Source organism: Beta vulgaris, chromosome 5, assembly GCF_026745355.1.
Source record: "Beta vulgaris subsp. vulgaris cultivar EL10 chromosome 5, EL10.2, whole genome shotgun sequence".
NCBI lineage: Eukaryota > Viridiplantae > Streptophyta > Magnoliopsida > Caryophyllales > Amaranthaceae > Beta > Beta vulgaris.
Genome location: NC_079206.1, coordinates 55,613,484 through 55,626,729, shown reverse-complemented (window position 1 = coordinate 55,626,729; position 13,246 = coordinate 55,613,484). Strand labels below are relative to the sequence as shown.

At 35.6% G+C, this 13,246-nt stretch overlaps 1 protein-coding gene across 1 annotated transcript; it reads right to left on the bottom strand.

The window, feature by feature from the left end:
* Nucleotides 1-2,700: 2,700 nt before the first annotated feature.
* Nucleotides 2,701-3,114, bottom strand: LOC125497679 (uncharacterized). The gene has a single exon (XM_048645335.1). The coding sequence runs from the start codon at nucleotides 3,112-3,114 to the stop codon at nucleotides 2,701-2,703; it is 414 nt and encodes a 137-aa protein (XP_048501292.1).
* Between the last annotated feature and the right edge of the window lie 10,132 nt (nucleotides 3,115-13,246).

Here is a 13,246-nt window from a genome sequence, read left to right as displayed (position 1 = left end):
GAACAGATTTAGCATTATAAGCAGCAGAACTATAATACTGAATAAAATTTCTTCAATTATACACAAGGACTATTAACTAATCAGAGAACCCAACCATAGCAAGCAAACCTGTAAGGTAAAAATTCATCATCATCAAAAGTGTCTTCATTAATATTTATTTTATTTCATTTTTGACAATAAGCATAATAACATTTAAGAATCCACACTAACTGATCCAGAAATCCACAATAACGCTTGCCAATGCATAACTTTAACTATTAATGTCTTTAATTACTTTTTAGTAAACATTATACAAATTTGATATATTTTAAATATAAATCGAGACGAATCTAACAAGATCTCACATGACCATATTTTTTCTTACGTAAGAATCACAAGAGATAGTGAAAGGGTGGTGAGTGAATAGTGTAAAAATCTCATTATTGCAATAAGAAAAGAACGGAGGAAGTATATAATTGTACCCAATTCTCAGTAAGCTCATTCTCTAGTTGCATGTACTTTTTGCAGAAAGGATCCTTACAGAAAGAAAGAAAGAAGAAATTTTAATCCTATAAGCTATAGAACACAGTGCAATGTCAGTCAAACCATGACTAAAAGTTTGGCATGATACTAAGGCTATGTTCAGTTCACCTGAAATTTTCTGATCTGAACTTATCTGATCTGATCTGATCTGATCTGAACTTATTTTTTCTGATCTGATCTGAACTTATTTTTTCTGATCTGATCTGATCTGAACTTATTTTTTCTGATCTGATCTGATCTGATCTGATCTGATCTGAACTTATTTTTTCAACAAGATCTTATCTTTTATAAATATATATTATTACTATTATATTATTACTTTGTAAATCATTATTATGCAATACATTATAAGATTTCTTTATAGTGTTAATATTATTATCATTTTATTTCTATTACAACTTTTATACAACTTTTATTATTAATAATAATTATTATTATTATCATTATTATAAGAACAACAATAATAATTATAATCATATATTATTGTTATTACTAAAAATAATTATATAACTCAAGTCATTATTTTATAAGAGCACTTATACAATGTTTCACACTTTCCCTTAAAAAAAATTTCACACTTGAGAAGTCGGCAAACTGAACTCTTTTTTTTCCATATAAAATAGAACAAGATATACAAACAACTATGACTTGAGCAAAAAATAAATAAATATCGTGCAACTTCAAATAGCTAGAGAGATTTGAAATTCGGTAGGAAGAGGTATACCGAATCTAAATTTATAATTTGTATCTCACACTTAGCTTATTTTGAAATGTAATCCGAACATAGTAGTTTCGTTATCATGAATTTGAGATATCATATTTTATATATTTCTTATTTTTGCGTCAATCTTATGTTCTTAACACGTGGCTTTTAATTTTCTATTATTTAATAACAACAAAATAACTTAATATAATAATAACAATGACATTTATAATGGTAACAAAAGATTAATAATAATTACCAATATTAATAATTAATAAGTACAACAACAACATAATAATAATTCTTTTGAACAAATGTACTAGTAAATAATAATACCCCCTTTGTATTTTTTTTATCTTTGTCACTTAGAATCTTGACACTATTCACAATAAGAGATAATCTTTTAGATTTTTCTCAATATATAAGAAAAAATATAGTCATGTGGGGTCTTGTTTGATTCGTCTCAATGAGTACTTTATTAATATTCAATTATTATAATTTTTATTAATATGTAGTGAAAGATATTTAATAATAATAAGTTTTTAAATATAAGCATGATATGATCTGAATTTGATCTGATCTGATCTGATCTGATCTGATCTGATCTGAACTTATTTTTTCTGATCTGATCTGATCTGAACTTATTTTTTCTGATCTGATCTGATCTGATCTGATTAGATCTGAAATAAGCAAAAATAAGGTGAACTGAACATAGCCTAAGAGTATACCCAGATGTTGGACCCCAAGGGGTTTATGAGGAGACAGAGTGGTGAAAATAATATATAAAAAATAAGAAAGAGAAAAAAAGAGAGGAGAGAGAGTGTTAAACCGTTCATCAATATGAACCGTTTAACACTCTTGTTATTCCGTAAAGCTGCATTTTGTTGTCAGGTTTAGAAAAGCAAAGAGCCATGTGGCGCAATGAGAGTGGGTGAAAAAATATAAGGATGTCATTGTTCATACTTTTTAGCATTATTTTATGCATAATGGTCTATCTTTTTTGAAAAAAAAAATATTTTAAATTTTTTTTTACCAAAGACTCTATTCCCCACCCCACCCCCCCAAATAGAGTCCAATATTGATATATTTTTCAAACACTTCTTTTCTCATTGAATACTTGATATCCAAAAACTAAAACAATAGAAATTTTCATAGGAAAAGTTCATAAAACAAGTTTATGATCATCAGATATTTCGGATATCCGAAAAATCCGAAATATTCCATGTTTTCGATATCCGAAAATGAAAATTTTCGATCCGTATCCGATCCAAGAATTTTCGGATATCCGAAAACTATAAAAGCGGATTGGATATCCGAAAAATCAGATCGAATTGACTGGATCACAAATTTGATCGACTGGGTCGGATACTTATTAACACCTCTACTTTCAGAAGCCAAGTATCCACCTATCCTTAACCATATAAAATGTTCAGCTTAGGAGGTTTTTTTTTAAGGGGAAATAGCTAGTGCATATATTAATCATAAGACAAAGCGTCCATAAGCACATAGGGGGCTACTTCCGTTGGACAATGACGTTCCCAACGTTGTTCAACACCAAAAGGAATCAGTCGAGCTAGGTGGTGGGCAACAGTATTCCCATCCCGTAGCACATGCGACCATCTAATCGACACAAAATCTTTACAAAAAAATAAAACATCTTCTAGCACACCATCTAGATCGGAAAAGAAAACAGCACTTCTAGACAACCTATTAACAATAGTAACACAATCGGTTTCAAAAATAATGTTCTGGCAACCATAACATCGAGCCAACTTAACCGCAAGGCACATGGCTTTCCCTTCCGCAACTTCAATAGGCCAACGAGCTTGAACACGTCTGGTGGCAGCGAAAATCACCTCGCCTTTATCATTACGAGCCACATCACCCATCCCTACCCAACCATCTTCACTTACCGAAGCATCGGCATTTATCTTCACCACCCCCGCAGGTGAAGGTTCCCACAATTTGGCCGGCCCGGGCCCAGCAGCAGCTCTCGGCCCCCATACACCTTCTTCGAATATTGCCCATATTCCTTCACTGATTTCCGCGAAAGCTCCACTATTTGTTCATTGGTTTTGCAACTCTCCTCAAAAACCATTTTATTACTCCTGTGCCAAATATTGTAAGCAAGGTAGCAGATACTTACAAGGGTGTCATCCTCAATATCTTGCCATTCATCCCAAAATTGTAGCCACCCGTCGTCACTCCTCGTTGGCAGCCAAGGTTGTAGTCCCGCCAGCTCCCAGGCTTGCTGCACATGTGGGAAGTGGAGTAGGGCGTGATTTATGGTCTCCGGTTCCCCCCCCCCACCCCCCACACAAAGGACAAGCATCATCAGCGATAATATGTCGGTAGTGAGGCTGAACATACTCGCCAAAGGAAGTGGCGTACCTTGGGTTAAATTCTTGTTCAGCTTAGGAGGTTAAATTCTTGTTCACTTAACATTTAATGATTTACTTTAAATCTCTTCATAGAGGGGGGAAAACCATGAGTTCAGATGCCTTTAATAAGTTCACAAACACCAAGTGTGATGAATCCTTTCTCATCTAACCAGTGTAAAAGCTACGAAGCTTGAATCAATTGTTACCTTACTCACGGTACGAACAGATGCAAAAGGACATGCTTTGAGCCTTTGATAAAAAATATTGAGAGACAGTCCGTTTTTTGTGCAACACGCCACACGGAAAAGAAACCGTGTGGCTGGCACGTGACATCATCTCAAAAAAAAATAAAAAAAATAAAAAAAATAGCATGCAGCGTCTGTGTGCGGCTGCGCGCATCACTAGCCATCCCCATCTCCTTCGTTCCTCCTTCCTCCCTCCTCCTTCCTCAAATCTTCGACTTCTTCATCATCATCATCATTGCAAACTCAACCTTCGAAGTCATATGCGTCAACAACGACGTCATCCATGGCGGCGATGCAATCGCAATCACAGTCACTCTCCACTAATTATGGGAATTCGCTGTCGATTGGTGTCGGAAACTTGCTGGAGGATGAGTTTTCGGTGGAAGTTAATGCAAGGATAGCGACTTCTCCCTCCATTTTCCATTTTCTCTCTCCTCACCTTATGTGGAAGTTTCTAAGGGAATTGCAGACTTTCCCCTATACAACTTCATCTCACGAACTTTTTTTGGTAAGTTCTGTTCAGTTCTCACTGAGCATGTTGTATTATTTGGTCAGTTTCGTTCGGCAATCCCTCTCCAAGTTGTTGCAAGCAGTTGGTTTAGTCAATGAAGTAAGCTTAGATTTTGTGTAAAAGAAAACAATATAGTTTATAGTTACCCTTTCAATATTGTAACAATGATCATCAGGCCCGTAGATTGGGGTGTGCAAACAGCCCAATTGCACAGGGCCCCCAAATCAGAAAAATCAAAAGGGCCTAAAAAAAAAGAAAAAAAAATGTTTTTTTTTTTGAAAGAGAAATTTCATTAATTGAAGGCCAAACGGCATCTACAATAGGTATTAAAGTAAAACAGGATACAATTAAACAAGAGTAAATCAAATTCGTCTTCGAACAAACTACAATGAACCAGATCGAACAATACCGCACATCCCTCTTGTATTTGCTGAATCAAGCAGCTATTGATGATGAAGTCTATCATTCTGATATAGTTTGGGAAGAACATTCTTGATCGAGTCAGGTTGACCGCATCCGATATTCCAATACCTTCATGTTGAGTCTCGAACTTCAACCAATGAGAATAATTTCTCATACCTAAAAACAAAAGAACCATACTCACAACTCCCATAGGGGAGAAGGAGATTTCCAAAACAGAAACTAAAAACCCCATAACAGGGTTTGAGAAAAACTCATAAAGAGAGACTAATTTATTGAACAAAACAAGAAAAAAAAATGTTAGATGAGTTGTTCTTTTCCAACTTCCCAACACCGTTTCCTGCGCAAGGAAACTTTCCCCAAAATTCTTACTTCTCTCTCTATTCCATTCAACTTCCTTCTTTACTGTTATTCCCTCTTTTCAAAATTTATCTTCTACCTTCCATATATTAATAATATTTTTACAAGTTTCCAAAAAAAAATCAATCAAGCTAATTTCCATTGATTCTTCTCCTACTTTCGATGGATAATTATATCACTCTCTTTTTCTATGTAAAATTTTTCAACGGAGAAAAAATGATTTTTCCTCAAAATTTTCTCTAGCAATGAACAATAATTTGGATTTTGAATTTAGATGGGGAGTCTACAATGCCTCTGCAACCATACGTTTCGAATTGAAAATCTTGAATTTAGGTAATTTCCCATCAATTTCTACTTATTTATGTTTTCTTTTGAATAATCTATTTTATCTATTAGGAGTTTATCTTTATATGTTTACAATCAACTTTTTTTTTTGTGAAGATTTTTTTAAAATTTGTGAGTATTTATCAGCTTTTAAAGCTATTAGGTACAGAAGCTGATAGAGATCGGCAAAGCTTTTTTTTGTGAAGGTTTAATGAGAAAAAAAGACTACAATGCTGATATGTCATGTTGTTGGAACAAAATCAAAGAATCAACTAATCAACTAAGTGATATCTTATTGTGAGTTTATAAAGGATGCCTCCTAAAACTGTAAAATATGATTTGGGGTATTGAAAGCATAAGAAAAAGAAATAAGAATTTATTAAAGTGTTAATTAAGTTTTAAAGAAGTTATAAAAGAATCACAAGTCCCTCTAAAAAGTGTGGAAAATCAGGAAGCTATACTGAAAATATGGAAAACAATGAGAATGAAAGTGTTGAAATTCTTGAGTATATTATCCCTAAATGAAAACATTTTGTAAAACTCATTGTTTATGAACTTGTATCACTCAAAAAATATATGTTTGTTGTAAATAAACTAAAGAGAGAAGAGAGAAGAGAGAAGAGAGAATCGTCTTGGCTATCTTATTCCATGTAGTCCGGTATATATATATATATATATATATATATATATATATATATATATATATATATATATATATATATATATATATATATACAATAGTTAGGGTTTGCTTGGAGAACAAAACCCTAGAATATCCCGGATATATTAACGGGGGTATAATGGGCATCCATATTATATTTCATAACACTCCCCCTTGGATGTCCATTATACAAAATAAAAGTTCTCTCTTAAAATAAAATATTTCCTAATGCGCGTAAGATGCTGCCTCATTAAAAACCTTACAGGAAAACCCAGTGGGAAAAACCATGGTTAAGGGAAAAAGAGTGCAGCGCGCATCTACTCCCCCTCATGATTACATAACTTGAGATCTTTGAGACGACGTAATCCAATACGGTAAACTAATTTCTTGAAAGTAGCGGTGGGAAGTGCCTTGGTGAATAGGTCTGCCAAATTTTCACTTGAACGAATCTGTAGAACCTGTACATCACCATTCTTCTGCAGTTCATGGGTGAAGAAAATTTTTGGTAAAATGTGTTTTGTTCTATCACCCTTGATGTATCCTTCCTTGAGCTGTGCAATGCATGCTGCATTATCCTCATACATAACTGTTGGAGCTTCTTTCCCTATAGATATGCCACAATCTTCTCGTATATGTTGAATTACGGACCTTAACCATACACATTCACGACTAGCTTCGTGGATAGCTAAAATCTCTGCATGGTTGGAAGAAGTGGCTGCAATGGTTTGCTTCATGGAACGCCAAGAAATGGCAGTACCACCACTTGTGAACACATATCCTGTTTGTGATCGAGCATTATGGGGATCAGACAAATACCTGCATCTGCAAAACCAATTAAGTCTTCTTTGGGTTGGTTAGAAAAGAATAAACCCATATCTTTTGTTCCTTGGAGGTAACGAAGTACATGTTTTATTCCATTCCAATGCCTTCGAGTTGGACATGAGCTAAACCTTGCTAGCAAGTTCACAGGAAATGATATGTCAGGTCTCGTATGGCTAGCAAGATACATCAATGCCCCTATTGCACTTAAGTATGGTACTTCAGGACCAAGGATTTCTTCATTGATTTCTCGAGGACGGAATGGGTCTTTATCAACATCAAGTGATCTTACAACCATTGGGCTACTCAACGGTGTGTTGATCCAAATAAAACCTTTTTAACACCTTTTCCGTATATGTTGTTTGATGCACAAGGATTCCATTCTTTAGATGCTCAATTTGTAGCCCCAAGCAAAATTTTGTCTTTCCAAGATCTTTCATCTCAAATTCTTTCTTCAAATATTCCACTGTGTGAAATCTCTTCAGGGGTCCCAATAATATTTAAATCATCAACATACACTGCAATTATTACAAATCCTCCCCAAATTCTTTATAAAAATGCATGGACTGATAGGGTCATTCTTATAGCCTTCACTTAATAAGTACTCACTGAGGCGATTATACCACATACGCCCTGATTGCTTCAATCCATAAAGAGATCTGTTTAATTTTATGCAGTAATGTTCTCGAGAATTAGAATTTGCTGCTTCTGGCAGTTTAAATCCTTCTGGGACTTTCATATAAATGTCATTGTCCAGTGGCCCATATAAGTAGGCTGTGACTACATCCATTAAACGTAAATCAAGTCCTTCTCTTATTGCCAGACTAATAAGAAATCTGAAAGTAGTTGCGTCCACCACAGGGGAGTATGTTTCTTCATAATCAATTCCAGGTCTTTGTGAGAATCCTTGTGCAACTAAACGTGCTTTGTATCTCACAATTTCACCATCTTCATTCTTCTTTCGCACAAAGACCCATTTATGTCCCATTGTTTTACACTTTAGGTGTACGGACTACTGGTCCAAAGACTTCTCTCTTTGCAAGAGATTTTAATTCTGCCTCAATTGCTTCCTTCCATTTTGGCCAATCATCCTTTGTGCACACTCTTCAATAGACTTTGTGCATGATCCTCATTTTCTTCCATAACATCAACTGCTACATTGCATGCAAAAATTTCATCGACGTCGATTTGATTTCGGTTCCATTTTATTCCAGACATGACATAATCAGTTGAGATCTCTTCATTGTCAGGTACCTGAATTTCTTCCTTTGCCATGTCTAAAGTCTCTCCTGGAGATCCTTCAAAATTCTTTGTTTCCTCGGTCTGGCCATTATCAATTCCTGCTCCTTTTCTTTTCCGAGGATTCTTATCTTTGGAACCAATAGGTCTACCACGCTTCAGGCGTGCTGTAGACTCACTAGCAGTTTGATGTTTTCCTTCTGGGACATCAATTTTGATTGGAGCATTCACAGCTGGTATATGCGACTTGGTTACTCTATTTGGGTCAGTAAATGCGTCTGGCAATCGATTTGCTAAGCTTTGTAAATGAATTATCTTTTGGACTTCTAATTCACATTGTTTATTACGAGGATCAAGATGAGATAATGATAATTCATTCCAACTGATTTCCTTCTCCAGCTGTTTATTCTCTCCCCCTAATGTTGGAAAAACTGACTCATTAAAGTGACAGTCTGCAAATCGAGCCTTAAATAGATTCCCTGTGGATGGCTCTAGATATTTAATTATTGATGGAGATTCATATCCAACATATATTCCTAACCTCCTTTGAGGACCCATCTTAGAACGATGTGGTGGAGCAATTGGAACATATACAGCACATCCAAAAACTTTTAGATGGGAAATATTTGGTTCCTGACCAAAAACCAATTGTGATGGGGAGAACTTTTGATTACTCGTTGGCCTGATGCGAATTAATGCTGCTGCATGTAATATAGCATGTCCCCAAGCAGAGATTGGGAGTTTGGACTTCATAAGTAGTGGTCTAGCAATCAACTGGAGACGCTTTATTAATGATTCAGCTAGACCATTTTGTGTGTGAACATGTGCTACAGGATGTTCAACACTTATCCCAATAGACATGCAATAATCATCAAAGGCTTGAGAAGTGAATTCACCAGCATTATCAAGGCGGATTGCCTTCATAGGGAAATATGGAAAATGTGCTCGTAATCTAATCAATTGAGCAAGTAGTCTCGCAAACGCCAGGTTGCTAGTTGATAGCAAGGATACATGTGACCATCTACTCGATGCGTCAATTAAAACCATAAATATCTAAATGTTCCACATGGTGGGTGAATTGGCCCACAAATATCTCCCTGTATACGTTCCAAAAAATTGATAGATTCAAAATCTATTTTGGTTGGTGAAGGTCGTATTATCAACTTGCCTTGTGAGCAAGCAGCACATGAGAAATATTAGGAAGAATCTTCTGGTTCTTCAATGAATGTCCACATGAATTTTCAATTATTTTCGCATCATTATTTAACCAGGGTGGCCCAACCGGTCATGCCAAATAGTGAAATTATCTACAAACTTCCTGTTTACTATGGCATAAGTTTCAATTGTATTGATTTTAGTATAGTACAAACCAGTGGAAAATGCAGGTAATTTCTCCAAAATATTCTTAGTGCCTTGGGTAATACTCGTGATATGAAGGTATTCAACATTTCCTTCACTTATTGTCTCAATATGATATCCATTATGGCGAATATCTTTAAAGCTCAATAAATTTCTTTGAGATTTGGGAGAATATAGTACATCAATGATTTCAAATTTCGTTCCCATAGGCAATAATATATTTGCTCTTCCGGAGTATCTTTGTACTACCTGATATAGTACTCACACTAGTTTCTTTCATTGTCAAATAAGAGAAATATCTCTTGCTTTTTAGTATGGTATGAGTAGTTGCACTGTCTGCTAGGCATAAATCTTCACCATTCATTGCTAACTGAACTTGAGGGGTATTCATATTCTCAATGACAGATGATTTTCTTGGTTTCTTGTTTGCTCAGTCGGCTAGGGTTTGGTGCTGATAACGTGTTGTAAATAAACTGAATAGAGAAGAGAGAATCGTCTTGTCTATCTTATTCCATGTAGTCCGGTATATATATATACAATATAATAGTTAGGGTTTGCTTGGAGAACAAAACCCTAGAATATCCCGGATATATTAACGGGGGTATAATGGGCATCCATATTATATTTCACAACAATGTTATAGATTTGAAGTTTGAGTAATAATTAAAAAGTTAGGGGCCCAATTTTAATCTTAGAAAGGGCCTCTAAAATCTTCAAGACGGCCCTGATGATCATAAGCTCAAAAATATAGTAGTATACTCCCAAGTCCCACCTTCTGAGATGGCCACCAGTTTTATTTGTAGAGTTGTCCATTGTAAGAAAATATCCTTCCAATCATGCTGTTAAGTGAATTGATATATGACATGTTGCTTTGTATTTTGAACCTCATAATTTGGTAGTTTGAATCGAAGCGAGTGAAATATTGATAGTGCAGATTAAGAAATGGTTTTATTCCAGTTATACTTGGAGTGTATTGGTTATATAACTGATTATATTCAAATTAGGACATGATGTTTACGATATAATTACAAAAAGTAATCTTTATTACTCACTGTAGAAGTAACCCCTTATAATTACAAAAGTAACCTCTTATAATTACAAAAAGTAACCTCTATTTACTGTAGAAGTAACCCCTTATAACTAAAAAGTAACCCCTAAATTCAGTAAAAGTAACCCCTTATAATTACAAAAATAACACCTACTTTTAGTAGAAGTAACTCCTTAACATTACAAAAAGTAACCCCTAGTTATAGTAAAAGTAACCCCTAGTTATAATAAAAGTAATCCCCTGACAATTAAAAAAGTAACTTATACTTTCAGTAAAAGTAACCCCTAATTATCGTAAAAGTAACCCCTATTTATAGTAAAAGTAACCCCCTTACAGTTACAAAAAGTAACCTATACTTTCAGTAAAAGTAACCCCTTAGCATTATAAAAAGTAATCCCTAGTGTCAGTTTAGTAACCCCTTAAAATTCGATAAAGTAATCTATAATTCACTAAAAGTAACACCTTAGCATTGCAAAGCAACGCGTTTTACTTTTTATGAATAAATGAGATTACTTTAATATATAACGGGGTTACTTTTTATGAACTAAGGGGGTTACTTGTACATTTATTATGGTTACTTTTTATAAATATTTCAAGCTATTATATAATAATTGGGGTTACTTTTGTGAACATATGATGTCACTCGAACAAATAAATAAGGTTACTCATACATTAAATTAGGGTTACTTTTATTAACTAATGAGGTTACTACTATAATATAATGGGTCATTTGAAAAATATATGAGGTTTACTTGTAGTAATAAATGGGTTACTCGTATGATAAAATAAGGGTACAAATAATAATAATTACTTAATATGAAGTAATGGGTTCCTCGTATCATAAAATAGGGGAAATAAGAGGAGAGAGAAAATAGGAAAAAAATAGGTTAAATAAGAGGAGAGAGAAAATGAGGCAAAAAATAGGACAAAATGAGAGACACATCAAAAAAAGAAAAAAAAAGAAAGAGTTAAAAAAAATTGAGAGAAAAAGGGAAAAGAGGGGCGTGTGTGACAACATGAGAGAAGGAGAGGAGTTAGTTAGAGGAAGGGGGTGGCCACACCATTAGTTGAAGGTGTGGCCCGCCTCATATAAAAGTTTGTGTTTCAACTAGCTTCTAGTGTTTTGACCGAGTCAAAACACTAATTAAGTGTTTGGCATTGTAGAGGTCTGAGTAGTGTTTGGAGTTTCAAGTAGTGTTTAGATAGCTTTTGATAAACGTTATAATTTACAGCGTTAAAAAACACACAGTAACATTCTTCAATTTTTTTAACTTTATTTTTCCCAAAAAATACAAGAAATCCTTGAAATTCTCATCTTCTTCCTCGAGTTCGATGACAGTGGAGGAAATTCTTGATTTTTATTGCAAATAACCTCTTGGGGTTGGTTGAGGTGAGAGAAAACGCATAAAAGAACGCATCCATTGATGGCATTTCTGTTGTCAGGTTTTGCTGGCGTCGTTGACGACGGCGGAGTTGTTGGTTGTGATGGTGGTTCTGACAGCGTGTCATCCATTGATGGACTAGAGGAGAGAGAGGCAGAGTGGTGGGCATTGATGGTGGTGGTTTTCATTTTCTTCAATACTTTAAACCAATCAAACCCATAAAATTTAAATTATGCTAACAAAGCGGATAATAGATATATATTATTAATTATTGTCAATATAGTGGATAAACAAATACTTAATCCAATTTTTAGGTTTTTAACTTATAATTTTAGCACATTCAATGACGATTGAGTGCAATATATTGATTACAATTTTACGAGTCGATTCTAAAGGTGGTTTCAGATCCAAACTAGAATCTCGATTTTAACAACTCTAGTTAGTACACTAGTAGAATAATCCTATATTGTTGCGGTTAAATTGCAGCGGTTTTCGCTTTATGCAAGTATGCAACAATAGAGCACGAGAGGGAAAAAAAGTGTGTAATTGAATATACGGTTATTTCACCAAATACCCCTGACAAATCAAAAAATTCACAATATACCCTCAATGTTTCAACAATTCACCATATACCCCTGACATTTCATTTTTGGGCACCAAATACCCTTTTTTTAACGTCCGTTATTTCTCCGTTAGCTTTATTTACGATTTTGCCCTTTATTAACCCTAAACCCTAATTCTAATCTAACCCTAAACCCTAATTCTAATCTAACCCTAAACCCTTACCCTAACCCAGCCTAACACCCCTCCACCCTAGGCCCAACCCCCCACCCTGACCCCTAGCCCCACCCCTTCCCCCTCCACCGCCGCATCCCCCTCCCTCCCACCGTCGGCCCCCCTCCCGGGCAACATCCCTCCCGTCGAAGCCTCCCGTGAAACGCGCAACCCCCTCCCCCTCCTGTTAGACGTGCAACCTTCCTCCCCCTCCCCCTCCCGTCAGATGCGCAACCCCCTCCCTCGTCAAACGCGCAACCTTCCTCCCCCTCCCCTCCCGTCAGATGCGCAACCCTCCTCTCCCTCCCCTTCGAATTTCGATTTTTTTTTCGGAAATGGGGGTTGCGATGGAAGGGGTTGCGGGTCCGTCGGAAATGCAGGCAGAGGGAGGGGGTTTGTCGAAAATGGGTTGCAGATCTGAAGGGAGAGGGTTGTGGTTCGTCGGAAATGCGAGCCAGTGGGGAGGGGGTTGCGAGTCTGACGGGGGAAGGGGGTTGC